The sequence below is a fragment of the Sus scrofa genome, chromosome 14, assembly GCF_000003025.6.
Source record: "Sus scrofa isolate TJ Tabasco breed Duroc chromosome 14, Sscrofa11.1, whole genome shotgun sequence".
NCBI classification, from domain to species: Eukaryota; Metazoa; Chordata; class Mammalia; order Artiodactyla; family Suidae; genus Sus; species Sus scrofa.
In genome coordinates this window covers 21,985,109-22,001,137 of record NC_010456.5, presented here as the reverse complement: position 1 = coordinate 22,001,137, position 16,029 = coordinate 21,985,109, and the positions used below count along the sequence as shown (strand labels likewise).

General features: G+C 38.7%; 1 protein-coding gene across 4 annotated transcripts in view; it reads right to left on the bottom strand.

Annotated features, from left to right (window-relative positions):
- SPOCK3 (SPARC/osteonectin, cwcv and kazal like domains proteoglycan 3) overlaps positions 1 to 16,029 on the bottom strand; it is a 366,633-nt gene that overhangs the window by 119,914 nt on the left and 230,690 nt on the right. For all 4 annotated transcript variants that reach the window (XM_021074207.1, XM_021074205.1, XM_021074206.1 and 1 more), the window contains 2 exons: positions 10,231 to 10,354; positions 4,295 to 4,409 (listed from right to left, as the gene is read on the bottom strand). In XM_021074207.1, the coding sequence (XP_020929866.1) occupies positions 4,295 to 4,409; positions 10,231 to 10,354 (239 nt within the window). The remainder of the gene's footprint in view (positions 1 to 4,294; positions 4,410 to 10,230; positions 10,355 to 16,029) is intronic.

The following is a 16,029-nucleotide window of genomic DNA, read 5'->3' as shown; positions in this document are numbered from 1 at the left end:
GATGGTGTTGAAATCTTTGATAGATCTTTTTCCTCTTTCATCTCTATGGCTATCTCCAATTCCAACTCAACATTTCAAAACACGAAGGTGTGCCAATGTTTGTTTAGATGAATTGTATGGGTGAGGGTAAAAATATTTAAGTTATATTATTTTAATTAACAAATTTTAAAGAGATTAGGTATATAAAACTATAATGGATACATAAAACCAATAATAAGAAAAGCATTTGAGGCCTTAGGATAGTCAAGTCTGAAATAAAAGAAAAATGCCAATGAACTTCTGAATCTAGCCAACCAAGTAAATGGCCATATGGAGCACTAATGATCTGTCACTGACCTAAAGTCTGCTGTGCTTATGGATCACTGTTGTGTGGGTAATTCGAGATATTCTAGGGTAGACTGATTTGAGTTTGGTGTCACCAACTACAAAATACATGCTTCCAAGGCCCTTTCTAATGTTCTTAATTTTTGGTTCTGCAAGTCCCTTCTCAGATTTAGGATGGCTTTTGGTGTTTGCAGAAAACTGGTCAAAAATCTCTATTCATGGTTCATGCTTGAACTAGGAATCCCACACTAATCTGGCTACTTGAAGCATTTTAGTGACCTTTAAAAATCAGCTATGAAACAATAGTCTTTAGAATGAAGCTGATTAACCTTCCAAATGATAGTTTTGTGATTGAGCAAGTATTTTTATTTTATTTTATTTTATTTTATTTTATTTTATTTTATTTTATTTTACAGAGGGAAGGAAAGAATACAGTAAAGGGACCTAGAAGCAATGGCTTTTGCAATGCTGATTTTATGAGTTAGAAGAGCTGAAAACTGAAGAGTTATATCATGGACTGAAGAGGGGTGGGCTTATCTACTTATGTCAAGTAAGAATCTAGAATTTTTTTAAAAGGTAAACTATTTGTCTTTGAGTTATCTGAAGGTATATACTGGACCAATGTGTGCACGTTCTTTACTGACTAGATTCGCCAAAGAAGAGAGAACATTATTTTCCCTTCTACGTGAACAGAATGTAATTAGTTTATTTAGTGCTACTACATTTCAGGTAGACTTAAAGAATTCATGGTAAAAACACACCATGGTGTCAATTTGACCTCAAATGAGGAAATCATAAAGATTTAAGAAAATATCGTATTGTTGGCAGTTTCTCCCTCACTTTTTCCAGAAAAGAGGGGACGCTGAACAGAATTTCCTATGCCTCAATCTGCTGAAGGCCCGCTTCCAGTGTACCGGCAGCTGAGAGGTTAGAATTGATACTGAAGCTGGCTGTACATTGTCTTGGCTTTGGCCCTGTGTAGAAAGGACATCATACTTTCCCACCTCTTCCGCAGCAGCTGCCAACATCCTGGACTGGCTTTTCCCTGATGTTCCATCAGAGGAGGATGAGTTTAAATTCTTGCCTCTATTTCTACACACAACTGAACACAAATGATCTTTATCCCCTGATGATGTGACTTCAGGAAGTTTCCTTCTTGACACATTAATATAAATACTGTGCAGAGAACCAGAACAACATGAAACGTAACCCTTATTGTTCGCAAGGGACCCTCTTCTCAGATGCGTCATCTTCCACATGCCACACGCACTGAGTTCCTTCTGCACTTTGTGAGAGGTTATGCTAAAGTGAAAGTGATCCTACACCAAATACATCTTTTCATTCAAAAGGAGGGACTTCTTAGGGAGTGGGGTGTGCAAATCACTTAATTTACCTTTGAATACTAAAAGAGATTTGTGGTTTTAGTAAAAGTGATGCTATCGCATACTTTTTACAATTAAAATTATCTTAAACTTTACTTAATGATCAAAGACCAATATAAAAGGCATGATTGAAATTCAAAAGTTTAATCTCTAATAAAATACTCACCTTGGGATTGTAACTGGGAATATCAAGTACACTGTGGCTAAGACAATAACAGTCTATACTAAATAAATTTCGTATTAACAAAGTTATTGTCCTATCTGCATACCATTATTCGTATTTTTCAGGAAAAAGGCAAAAATACTTTCTCTGGGCAGCACTGGCTGAAGTGTCCTGTAATCACTGGAGTTAGACCTGCAGGATGCTGGACCACATCCTATACTGTCCTGTGGGTCAGGGCTCCCTTTCATCACTCAGGAAGTTCAACATTCTAGTAGGACCAGTGTCGTGTCCCTGAACAAGCCAGGGCCTTCGGTTCACAGAGACCTGCCTCCACTCCAGCTTCAGCATGGAAAGCAGCAGAGCCTGAAGAGCCCGGCATTGAAGGAACAGGTCCTGCCTGAGTTCCCACTTGCCCCTTTTACATTGTCTGTGTAATCAGCCAGATTGCCTTGATGACAACTGTCAGGCAAGTGACACCACTGTCACCCCCAGGAGAGGCGTCTGAAGATGTCAGCCCACTTGATGATTCAAGGTCACCCAAAAAGACAATTCACGTAGCCCTGGGTGGACAACGTCCCACCCAAACAGAGAGGAGACAGAGCGGGGTCAGCTTAAGCAGCTGACACAGGAGATGGTCCCGACACACTGCCTCCTGCTGCAGGACAAGGACCCCGGTCCCCCCCACACACTCTGATGGGCACAGGAACGGGTGACCAGCTGCTGGGTGACACGCAGGTGTACACAGGGCAAAAGGAGCACAGGGGGTCGCACAGAAGATGTTCCCACATGAGGCAGCAGGCCCAGCACAGGCTCTGTCCCCCTGTGGAAGATTTCCAGGGCCACATCCTGCTCTCACATGGGCTTTGTCTCCCTGCAGGTTTCCAGGGCCACATGCCATTCTCACGTGGCCAGGCAGGAGCTGAGAGACTGTATTTCTCAACAGCTACCACCCAGAAGCTTGAGACCCTCAGAGTTTTAGGAGGCCTTTGGGGGCCTTCCATCCATTCCTCAGTTCACACAGCTCTGCCCCTGGTGTGCCACTTAGGGTTTGCCTGTCAGATGTCAGGATGTGCCCTGAGCTGTGCCCACTCTGAGGCCATGTCCCAGAGAGCCCACCCAGTTACAGCCTTTCCTGGGTTTGATTCATACAGAGATGAAGACAAAACTCTGACACCCGAGAGACTGAGTATGTAAACAGACAGTGCTAAATTAAAACCACACATATGAGGTCTGCAGCAACTGATCCAGAAGCCAACCTCGCCCTCTGCAGCCATCGGCCCAGGTGGAGCAGGGTCTGGTCAATGACTGTCAGCTCGCCTACTTTTGGCCCTGGATTCCAATGCAGGACCAACCGCAGGAGGTCAAACACGCACCCCAGGCCCATCACGTGAGATGCTTCTGGGACCTGCCTCCAGCTGCCTGGGTCCACGGCCTCTAGGCAAAGCACAGCTGAAGCCTCCTTTTCACACAATGAAACGTTCCCTCTCTGACCTGCCTTAGGGTCCCTGCCAAACTCCAGTGCAAGTCCCTTGCTATGGACAGCTCTGCATAAACAGCCACTGCTTGTTCTAAAAAAACCTGCATTAAGGACCCAGCATAGTAATTGTTAAATTACAAATTACATGCCAAATGTTGATGCTGGCGTTCTGTGAAACCGACTCTGACTGAAACATCTGTCCCCAATATTTCCTCCTTATCCAGGACTGTGAAGAACTGAAACTAGCAGCCAGTTTTTCAAAGGCATAACCAATACCTCGATTGTAAAAATAATGCCATGTAAGCCACAATACACAGCCTATAGAAAGTCAAATGATATACTATGGCATGTGTCGGGTTAAATGTAGTTAATTATTTTATTAGCCACGAAACCAATAAAAATAAAGATTTAAGAACTTTGAATCTAATCAAAAGAAAGTTTGAGTTACAAAACTCTTTTGTAGGAAATTTTAAAGACACACACACACACACACACACACACACACACACACTAAATGGGGTGGACACCCTTGTTTTAAAAGATTAGTACTAGTTGACCAGCCAGTTTCATTCTAACCATACGACTTGGTAATTTATTACTTTACCAGTGATCAGTTTTTGGCTTTAAAAGAAAAAACAGATATAAACCATACATTTTAGACACAATAATCCATAGGAGGCATTGCTCTAGATTTCGTACATGTGGAAAGAAGATTCAGCTGTTACTATTTAGATAACGGAAATCTACAGAAAGACATTACCTGCTGTAATAATTGATGCTAAAGGAAAAAAAACTTAATTATAAAAGTTAGGTATATATATGTACAGGAGTGAATTTCATTGTGTATCCAACAACTTAACATTCATTGCAAAACATATTAGAAGTAATGAACAATAAACACAATAGAGGGAATAAATGTAAAACTATAAATACGTTTTCATCACTTACCTCTTTTCACATTTCCGCTTGAGCTCCTGGTCGTATCTGAAGGACATGGGCAATGCCCTTCACATCTCACTGAGATCTGCTTTCCTAAGACACACGCCTGGTATTCTAGTTTGCACTGTGCGAAAAGAGAAAAAACAGTGTTCAAGAAGATTCAGTTGTATCCACAGGAAGTCAAGTGACAACAGTCCACCTGCAACTGGGTGGCGGGAGCCGTGAGAAAGAGAACTGGATGGGCCGGAGCAGAGGGTGACCCTGAGTGCAAGCCTGTGAGCACTGCTCCACAGTAGTGCCACGTTCAGGCCAGTTTCTTAAACGTTTTCGGCCTCAACTTCCCATACAGATAATTGGGATACTAATATCTGATCTAGCAGAACCTGAAAAAATGATACAAGTGAACCTGTCTACAAAGCAGAAACAAACTCAAAGAGAAAACAAACTGATGGTTACCAAAGGGGAAAGGTAGGAGGAGAAATCTGGAGTTTGGGATTAAGAGCTTCACACTATTACATATAAAATAGAAAACCAACAAGGACCTACTGTACAGCCCAGGGATCTGTATTCAATATCTTATAATAACCTATGGTGGAGAAGAATCCAAAAAGGAATAGATATATACATGTGTATAACTGAATCACATTTTCTGTACACCTAAAACTAACACATTGTTAATCAACTATAATCAATAAAAAAAATCAAACCCACAGAATTTTAAGAATTAAAGGGTAGTAGACCAAACTCTCATTAAATTTAAACAAATCCTGAATGAAATTAAAGGCAAATGACTGATGTTATTATGACATATGAGGAGTTTTCTGTTTACTTTCATTTCATTTTGATTTTCTTTGTAAACTTACTTTTGACAGAATTTTAAGTGCGAGTATCCTTAAATCACCCTTAAAATAAAATTCTGTCACTACACATTTGATATGATTTTTAAAATGATGAATCTACTCCATCTTTTAAGGGCAATATTTACCTCCCTCCTCTAAAGATATAGGTCTTGCTAATTCTGAAGTCTTGTGATCTCTTTCCTGGCTACACCCATAATTTACTCAGTGCAAATTATTTTAAAATTAAATAGGGCAGACTATCCGGCTCCAATCGACAAACGTACCAATGACTAATTTAATTCAGCTTCAACGGATACCAAGAAGCACCGGATATACCCAATGACTAATCAGATTACTCACATCTGTACAACATTTTTTTCCTTGTCAAATAACTCTCTAATGGACAGGCAAAATTCTTAACTAGACCAGCAGTAAGTAATCAAAAATTATTACACTTGGAATACATCTGAAATGGCTTAGTGGGCCTTTGGGGAAGAATATACTCTTTCAAAGGTATCATTATTATTTTTTCATTATTTAATGTTTCAAGAACTGAAAAAAATGAACTTGTAATGCAAAACCACAGTGAATTTTAGTGTAATTAAAATTGCCCAATAGCTAATCACAAGTAGAAATACAAAGAGTTAAGGAGATTTTGAGTGCTTTAATGAAAGACAAGCTACATAAAACTTTGAGGCTTCGAATTTAATATTCTTTACTGTAACTTCTTTTACCTTAATATTTCAGAAACCTGGATTGGTCATAGGATAATTCTGACTCATGACATAGTTTAAGAAATGTTCAAGAGCAATTTTAGGAGGCATATGAACAGACAAAGCTGAAAGTTAGTATTAATTATGGCTAATATGGAATTTTGAAATCTGAAAATGTTAGCTCCTCTCAAAGATGTTATGCCATACCCATTTATGCTTTAAATTTATTTTAGCAATGATTTTTTTAATTAAAAAAAGAATGCCTGAAAAATTCTAGAATGAACAACAAAGATGCATGAACTGTTATTTTATTAAAAAGGAATTACACACATTCTGCTCAAAAATTGATGATTCATTATGTTACTAAGAAAACTATTTACCAGAAGAGTACATCATTATAAAAATTTGGTTTAATTTTCATCAAAAAAGTTTCACCTCTTAATTTTCTTTAATTTATTATAATTTAAAACTTTCAAAACTGTCTTTAAGACTTGCATATGATGAAGTTATAGTTTTATAAAGGATTCTTTATAAAGAATTACTTTGTAAATGAAACAACTTCTCCTTCAGAAGGAGTCTCCGGAACACTTTTCTGCATGCATTTCTGGAAAGAGCACAATCAGATGTATAGCAAATAACCACATGTATAGTTGTATGAATCTAGTTATATGGTTTCTATAGTCAGAAAACCATTTAGTTCTCCACTTATGAACTGATTTTGAAAAAAATTATGAAGAATTTTATTCAAATAATAAGGATATTAAAAATATTATTTAAAAAATTTTTAGCTACACCCACTGATGGCATTTCTAATTAATAATATTCACTTTACTTAATTATCACAAAGCTGAAATATTTATTATAGTAGAAGTGAAGTAAAATATCACATAAAGGGCATGCTCATTAGCCTGTAATTACCACAAAATGCAAATACTCTGGAGAAAGACATGATTAATGCTTTCCTGATCATCTAAGACCCTGAGTATGGAGAACACTTAGGTTGGAAGTTGTGAGAAGCAAGCCTGCAGAGTGATTTTTCTAATGGTCAAAATTGAAACTTGTTAGGGAAAAGAAGTTAAAATCATTTGCTGAAAAACAAGATCAAGGAGTTCCCATTATGGTTCAGTGGTAAGGAACCTGGCTAGTATCTATGAGGACGAGGGTTTGATCCCTGGCCTCACTCAGTGGGTTAAAGATCCAGCCTAGCTGTGAGCTGCAGTGTAGGTCACAGATGTGGCTGAGATCTTCTGTGGCTGTAGCTGTGGTATAGACCGGCAGCTCTATCTCCTATTCAACCCCTAGCCTGGGAACTTCCATATGCCATGGGTATGGCTCTAAAAAGAAAAAAGAAACACACACACACACACACACACACACCCAATGAAAACAGGGTCAAAGAAGAAAACATTCTCTTACAGTAGAGATTTGGGCCACTCTCAGAAAGGGCTCCAGTTCTCGGGCCCAGGGATGGGCTGTTAGTAGGTTCCTGAGATGCTGCAGGCTCAGGGCTCTGGTGTAACCTGGCTGGCTGGTGGTGACTTGTCGTCCCCAGGGGACTCTGGGGACATTTTTGGTTGTTACAACTAGGGGGTGGGGGATTGCTGCTGGCACCAAAGTTAAGAGGCCAGAAATGCTAAGCAGCCCTTCCAAGTAAAGCATTATCTGGCCTCAAGTGTCAGGCACTGGTCTCCCCAAAGGCAGTGAATGGTTAACTAAACTCTCAATGTCTCCCTCATGTTCCCTCAGGAATCTTTTTCTTGAGCATTCACTAAAGTGACGCATACAAAATGAAAACAATGGTATAAATAAACTACTAGCTACAAGTACTTTAGTTACGCAGAAAACCCAGAAAATACAAAGCAGAGAAGACAAAATGCAGGTGATAAACAACTACTTTCATGAGACATCTGTAAGTGTGAAGCACTGTGTTAAGTGGTTATGATGCATTATTCTTTTGATCACTAAGACAGATATTCTTAAAAATAAATTCTATGAGAATAGCAGCAATGTTCTATTTGATATTGTAGAGATAAAAATGTTTATTCAAGTGAGAAATCAGGGAGTTCCTGTTGTGGCTCAGCGGTAACAAACCTGACTAGCATCCATGAGGATGTGGGTTCGATCCCTGGCCTCGCTCAGTGGATTAAGGATCTGGCGTTGCCTGAGCTGTGGTGTAGGTGACAGATGGGGCTCGGATCCAGAGTTGCTGTGGCTGTGGTGTAGGCCAGCAGCTTCAGCTCCAATTCGACTCCTAGCCTGGGCACTTCCATGTGCCTCAGGTGGGCCCTAAAGAGAAAAACAAAAAACAAAACCAAAAAAAGATTGGCAATTGTAAAATGCATGTGGAAGTTGCAGGGAAATATTTACTGAGGAAAAGTATGGTTCATTAAGTGGTTCTGAGACAAGCTGGAACCCGGGCCCTCTGCTGCAGTGCCTACACCTGGACTGTTTCCTTCAGCATCAAAGACAAAGAAACTATAAGGGACTAAAAATAGCTTGCATGGATGCTTAGTCCGAGCAAATTATGGATAAGATACAAAAAGACCAAAAGCCAAACTGCCACTTCTGAGGAGCTGGGAGCAAAAGCAGGGGACTGTGCATGTCCCCTGCACCCAGTCACACAGCACCACCAAGGGGTTGGCCGACCACTTAAGCCTCTCTTGGGCCCAAGCCCTGGATCCCGCTCCCTCACCCATATAAAGAACCAGCTTGGCGCCCACGACCCAGGGAGTCATCAAGGGAACCAGCAGCTTTTCACCCGCTCCTGCTGCAGCAGGGCCCCCATAAAGCCTTGTCTGAATTTCTTTCTTTCTTTTTTTTTTTTAAGCCTTGTCTGAATTTCTTGTCTGGCCTTTTATCAATTTCTATTGACTAAGGGGTCCAAGAACCTTGATTGGTAATAACACCCACCAAATACAATGTTCAGATAAAATTGGAATTTACTTTGCTTTGAGCAAAACTTGATGTGAACTGAGGTAAAGGACTTTATAGAGACTTCATGTATCTTATTTAATGTGAATATTCATGTAGTTTCCTAAAGAGATGTTGATGTGTTTAAACCCACTGGGGATAGTACATAATACATTACCTTTTCTTTCTTTTCTTTTCTTTTTTTTTTTTTTTGTCTTTTTGCCATTTCTTGGGCCGCTCCTACGGCATATGGAGGTTCCCAGGCTAGGGGTCCAATCGGAGCTGTAGCCACCTGCCTACGCCAGAGCCACAGCAATGCAGGATCCAAGCCTCGTCTGTGACCTACACCACAGCTCACGGCAACGCCGGATCCTTAACCCACTGAGCAAGGCCAGGGATCGAACTCGCATCCTCATGGTTCCTAGTTGGATTCGTTAACCACTGAGCCACGATGGGAATTCCCAATCTTTTCAAAATACACTTTAGAAAAATCTAAATTCACCCCAAAGTTTCAGCTAAGAGGTCATGAGTTGTCCTTCCTGTCACATAATCAAAACACATCAACATCCTATTAGGTAAAGTTCTTAAAACCTCCTGAATACCTAGATAACATGGGACATGCAACAAGGTGGCACACTGATGCAGCAGGAGATACCGAATCAGGGACGACATCAAATCCCGGCCTCAATGTTGGCAAAATTAGTAAAACTTGCTCTTTCTAACCCTTGTTTTTCTCATTTGTTAAAAGGAATGGAGGGGGGCTTAAATGAGATAATTTAGGAAATAGCATATGAGAGAAAAAGCAATGATATTGAGGAGTTCCTGTCGTGCTACAGTGGAAACCATGAGGTTGTGGGTTTGATCCCTGGTCTTGCTCAGTGCATTAAGGATCCGGCATTGCTGTGAGCTGTGGTGTAGGTCACAGACGTGGCTTGAATCTGGTGTTGCTGTGGCTGTGGTGTAGGACAGCAACTGTAGCTCCCATTAGACCCCTAGCCTGGGAACCTCCCTATGCTGCTAGTGTGGCCCTTAAAAAAAAAAAAAAAAAAAGACAAATGACAAAAAAAAAAAGCAAGGATATTGATAGATTGTAGCTGCATCTGCTGAATAACTGTTAATTTTATTAAATGACCTCTTTCACCATAGCAACAAAGGAAAGGTTGGCTTTTTAATATCTGAGGGTTCGGAGTGTTCAGATTCAATATTTCAAACTTAAAATCTGTATAGAAGAAACAAGTGTACATTGCATCATATTCCAAACCAGTGATATTATTTACTTTTTTTCTTTCTTTTTTTTTCTTTTTTTGGCCGTATCTGCACCATAGCAGTGACAATGCTGGATCCTTAACTCGCTGAGCCACAGAGGAACTCCCTTATTTGCATTATTTTAGAAGTTAAATGATTTGGATGACCTCGCTGGAGCACTAATAATTTTAATCACTTATTAATGACATGTACCATGTGCTTTTTCTAAATGACTCACCTGGGAAGAGTAGGCATGTCCATCTGAGCCACAGACAGGGCTCATGGAGACCCCCAAGCACTGCCTGCAGGTGGATGGCGGGGAACCCCTCCGCTGCTTATGCCCGGCTCCTGCATCTTTCACACTGTTGGAAAAATAAAACAAGCATAGTTAGTGCACTTATTTAAAAAAGTGATATTAGCACTGTGCCTTTTCTCTACTGTCATTCTACCTCTTGAAGATAAATTAGAATCAGTAAACTATAGTCTCATTTTTGATGTGTTGATCCTTATGTATGGTGTTCTTCAATGTCAACTTTTGTTTCATAATCAAGCTTTGCCTACAGTAAGATGAGAGTACATGCCTTAAAACTATTTCACCAATCACACACAGCACAGAGACTAGTTATACTTCATCATGTTGGTCTCTTGGTTTTAATTAGTAGTTGTGAAATGTGTTTTTAACATCCCCCAAACAGAAGCAGAAGTTGCTCAACAATAAAGGATCACACCTTGGGAATCTTCCCAAAGGCCCCGTAGATTCCACCAGAAATGGTACCAGACAACAGCACCTAACACCCAGGGTGTCCCCAGATGCCTGGAAGTAAAAGCAGCAATAAAAACAATACTTTTCCAGCAAAGACCAGCACTTAGCCTGATTAGTGGGTTTGGTGAGGGCCAATCTTCTTTTTACTGTGTGGAAATGACTCAAAATACACCCATCGGGCTCGGATCTGGAATAATGTGGGAAAACTCATTCTTTTCTGTGACTGACTCCTGAATTATTTGCTTCTCTGCTTTGATTAAATTACTTCTGCTCTGCCTATTTGTGCAAACAATTCACACAGAAAGGGCAAAGGCCCTAACAATAGGAATAGAAACAACAGAGAACCTCTATAAGAGCATTTACTAGTTCAAAAGCCTCTGGTGAATCAGCACCCACTCTTGTTCATTAGAACTGCATGGAGAGTGGTTTGATGTCAATATCAGGATGAGAAAGGTGGTTTTACCAGAAATATTTGCTTCCTTTTTGCTTTTAATTTTTTTCATGAATACAAAAAAGTAATCCCAAAAGACTATTAAGAAGTACAGCGAAGTACAGTGTTCATCCTCATTAAAGGGATAAAGGTTCAAACTACACATTTTAAATTTTGATAAAATGTGGGTGGGCTCTGAGGAAAGGTTTTTTTTTTAGGCAGACATATCAAGAATCAATCAATGAAACTGCTCTTAAAGAAAGTATGACAATTTTTTCATGAACTAGAAAAAGTAAACATACAATTTATATGAAAAATCAAAAGGTGCTGGAGAGTCAAAAGGATCATGAGAAAGAACAGAGCTGGAGGCATCACACTCTCTGACTTCAGACTATGCTATAAAGCCACAGTTATCAAAACAGGAAGTGGTTAGTGAATCCAACTAGGAACCATGAGGTTGTAGGTTCAATCCCTGGCCTTGCTCTTTGGGTTAAGGATCCGGGTTGCTGTGAGTTGTGGTGTAGGTCACAGCTCCGATTAGACTCCTAGCCTGGGAACCTCCATATGCTGCAGGTGCGGCCTTAGAAAAGATGGATGGAACAGGATAGAGAGCTCAGAAGTAAGTGATTCTATGGTCAATTGATCTACAACAAAGGAGGTAGGGGATTAAGAGGTACAAACTACTATGTATAAAATAAATAAGCTACAAGGATATATTGTACAGCAAAGGGAATAGAGCCAATATTTTATGATAAATTTAAATGGAGTATAATCTATGAAATGTCAAATCTGTAATATATATGAAACTAATATAATACTGTCAGTCAATTATACTTCAATAAAACAGAAAAAAACAGATTTGGCAAAAGCATCACAAAGCACTTCAAAAATCTTTAATCTTTAAAAGGAAGGCTATTTTTTTGATATATTAGAGGCTACTAGCAATTAATTATTTTGAATTGTTATCAAATAGGGTAATATAGTTTTCTCCCATTATTGATGTATGAAAACTCAAGCTGGCTGCAAAACTCTGCAAGTTTTAAAAAATTGCTCTCCCGACTGCAACCCTGCTAGAATAGCCATTTCAAAGAATACCTTTTTTAAAATTTGTTTTTATCCCATTTTGAAAGGCTACTTTCCATTTACAGTTATTACAAAATATTTGCTATATGCTCTGTGTTGTATAATAAATATATCCTTGAGCCTGTCTTACACCCACTACTTTGTACCTCCCACTCCTCGATCCCTATATTGATCTGTAATAGAACTGTTTTTTTCAAAATTATATAGTTCAATTTTGAAGGTTAAAGTTAAAAATTTAATTTTTTACCTTGTAATAACATCCTATATGCACTTCCCCTTAAAGAGCAAATAACTGTATTTTGAACTCAGGGAATCGAGGCCATTAAATGATAATCTAGGATATGTAGTGACTTTTTTCTCAAGATCTTTCTAATATTTAGAAATATTAAATATTAAAAGAAATATTTCTTTCTAAATAGTCCACCACTCAAGGTGCTAAGTTTTTTGTTGTTGTTGTTTGTTTGTTGTTTTTTCCTATTGCAAAGAGTCAGCTTCTTCCATTCATTTCGAATTGACTGCCTTTTACTTCCATCAATTGTCTTCCTGATTTTCAGGCACATGTTCAAGCCACTGAGAAGCAATGGAAACTAACATTCACCATGTCCATAATTATTTACGGTGTCAGTCAAGCTCTTTTTTTTCCTTTTTTTTTTGACTTTTTAAATTACTCAATAAATTTTATTACATTTATAGTTGTACAACGATCATCACAACCCAATTTTATAGCATTTCCATCCCAAACCCCCAGTGCATCCCCTATCCCCCAATCAAGGTGCTAAGTTAGTTTCATAGCAATACTCCTGTTCTGCTTGTAAAGGCGGGAATTTAAAGTTGGAGTTCCTGTCATGGCGCAGTGGTTAACAAATCCGACTAGGGACCATGAAGTGGCGGGTTCGATCCCTGGCCTTGCTCAGTGGGTTAAGGATCTGGCATTGCCATGAGCTGTGGTGTTGTAGGCTGGCAGCTACAGCTCTGATTAGACCCCTAGCCTGGGAACCTCCATATGCTGCCAGAGCGGCCCTAGAAGAAAAAGGCAAAATAAAATAAAATAAAGTAATAAGCGTTTCTCTCTTGTTCGCACTCCTGCATGACCTCTCCCAGGCAGATGGGCTGCATAGCCCTTTCTGCTGAAGCTGCTTCTCGCCCCGACCGCCCTGCACTCTGGTCCTCCAGCATCCCTTTCCAGTCTCACCTCACCTGAAACCCCACAGCCTCTTCTTTCCTAACAACCCCACTTTCATTCCCGCCACTTCTGTAACTCAGCTACGGTCTGATTTTCTGTTTCATTAACCACATTGAACATTTTAACAGTATAATTTGAATACAATTCCCATGTTTTAAGATTTACCTTGATTTCAGAAAGCATAAATGATGTTACCAAAACAGCAGAAAAAGCTCATTCCAACTTGATCTGAATTTCAATTTTGACTGTCATTAATGCAAGTCAGCAAACTCCCTGGGTCTTAATTTCTTCACTGATACATGAAGCTTCACCTGTACAGATCATTTGATCTAGAGAATTCCATGAGACTATTAAAATTACTTATATGAAGATACACAACAAAAACAGAAGCAGAGACAGTGCATACTGGCCTTTTGCTGTGATTTTTTAGACCTTGACCTCTGTTATGAGTGACACAAATGCATCATGATAGCATGAAGGGTGGTGTGGACTGGGGCTGGTTTGCTGGGGAAGCTGAGGATGCAAAACTTCAAGGCAGCAAATGAGACGTATCGAGGGAGGTGGGATGTGTGATGCCCAATGAAAGGGGAAGATGACACGATCATGTTTAGGGAGCCCTGGTTTCTATGAAAGTACCCATAATACTTGATCGCAGTATCAAGGAAAACTGCCAATAAGCCACAAAACAACATATCACATTTATACTATTAATGATTAGATATTCTTCTAAAACCGTGTATTCCCAGAATCTGACATCACATGTTATAATGAACTCTCAGTTCCCTAGGCTGTAAATATGCAAGGAGAATAAAACACCAATTCATTTATTGTATATTTACCTTGTGAAGGAAGCTATGTCTTAATTTCTTAGAGCAATGGAGCAAAATAGCACAAGCAATTGATTTTAAGTAAAAGTCATACTCTACAAATTCAAAATGAACTTGTCTCTATACTAGGAAACATTATTAGCAGTATGGCTACTAAAATAAGTCAGCATGGGCTTATTCTACCACTTGAAACTCTAAGTAAGATTCACAGAAAAAGCTCCCTTGTAGATGTATTTCAAAATATGGTGATGGCAGGAATTAATAAGATGTATCCTTAAAAACTATTCATAATATAAATTCATGCTAAAAGTTGACTGTAAGAATACATTTTTTGCCATGAACTATATTTACCAAGTCAACTAACTTATACAGCGGCGTTGCCAGGAAATCAACATAATTAGTGATTTAGAGAATAGATGTTTTACAGAGTACTAAAATTAAACATCATAATTTAAGAGATGTGGATAATTTATAATAATGTCCCCACTTCTTTGAACAATCTTAAAATAACTCTGCAAAGTTATACACTTAGGACAGAATAAAATTCAAATTAGGTTTATGTTAAGGAACAGTGTATTTGAACACTGACCTTACTAATACAACACACCATTTCCTGAGGCTCATTTTCTATCAAAGAATATTTCATTGACTTTATTCTAAAGCTGTGTTATCCTTGAGATAATTGGATCCTGGACAAGTTATAAAGATGTTTGAATAATAAATATATTCTGCCAAGAGAATATTTTTAATTAAGCAGTGCGCATACTCCCAATTACTGAAGACATCGCTTCAAAATTTCAAAACAGACATCACCACAAACGACACTCAATGTTATCCTCTCTCTGAGCTCAAAGAGCCTGAATGAGTAATAAGGCTCTGAAATGTACAAGGTGGAGACGATGTAGAATTCAGACTGCAGTGTTCAGGGTCTCTGCTATTTCTACATATTTAATTCAAAACATTATTTCAATTACTAAGGACCTCTTCACTTAAACTATGGAAAAAGTATATTCAACTCCAAAGGACCTTCATCGTACAAGACACAAAGAGTCAGGGTAGGAGTGGTAGACCAGAAATGCCTGTAAATCTGCAGACTGGGAATTCATGATTTTACACATAATAAATCAATTACCAATTAATAAGTATATATAAATGTATTCATTCAAAGACGTGTTAGAAAGCTCTTTATTCCTTTAAAGCCAATAAAGTATTATTGCTAAGCAAAATTTCAGGAACAGTGTCAAATATTTACACACATTTAAGGTTAGATTTTCACGTATTTTGATAGCCTTTCATGTGCCAGACACATGTATTATGATTTGATCGATTATTTTAGCAGTCTCATGCAGTGTGCATTCTTCCCTAAGTTTTGAACCAGGAGGTTGAGGGAGCTTCATTATCTTCTCAGGAATCTATAGCTTGTACTTGGCAGCTGTGGACTTCAGGTGTTCTTTTCCCTTTGACACCGATGCTTTTTTTGCCATGCATGTGCATATAAAATTTTAAATTTCATGAAAGACCACACTCCCATGTTTATACATTTCTACATCAATTTTATGTAATAGATAAAAAAGAAAAATCACAGCATAGCTCAAATTTTACTTAAAAAAAAAGATCCACCACCACCAGTAAATATTGTCTGGCTAATTAAAGCTGAAATTTATCTAGAGTGTAATAAACAACACAACACCATATATGTGATTCTGGTTCAGTGAATCAGTATGAAGATTAACATAAACTGGTTCCATTTA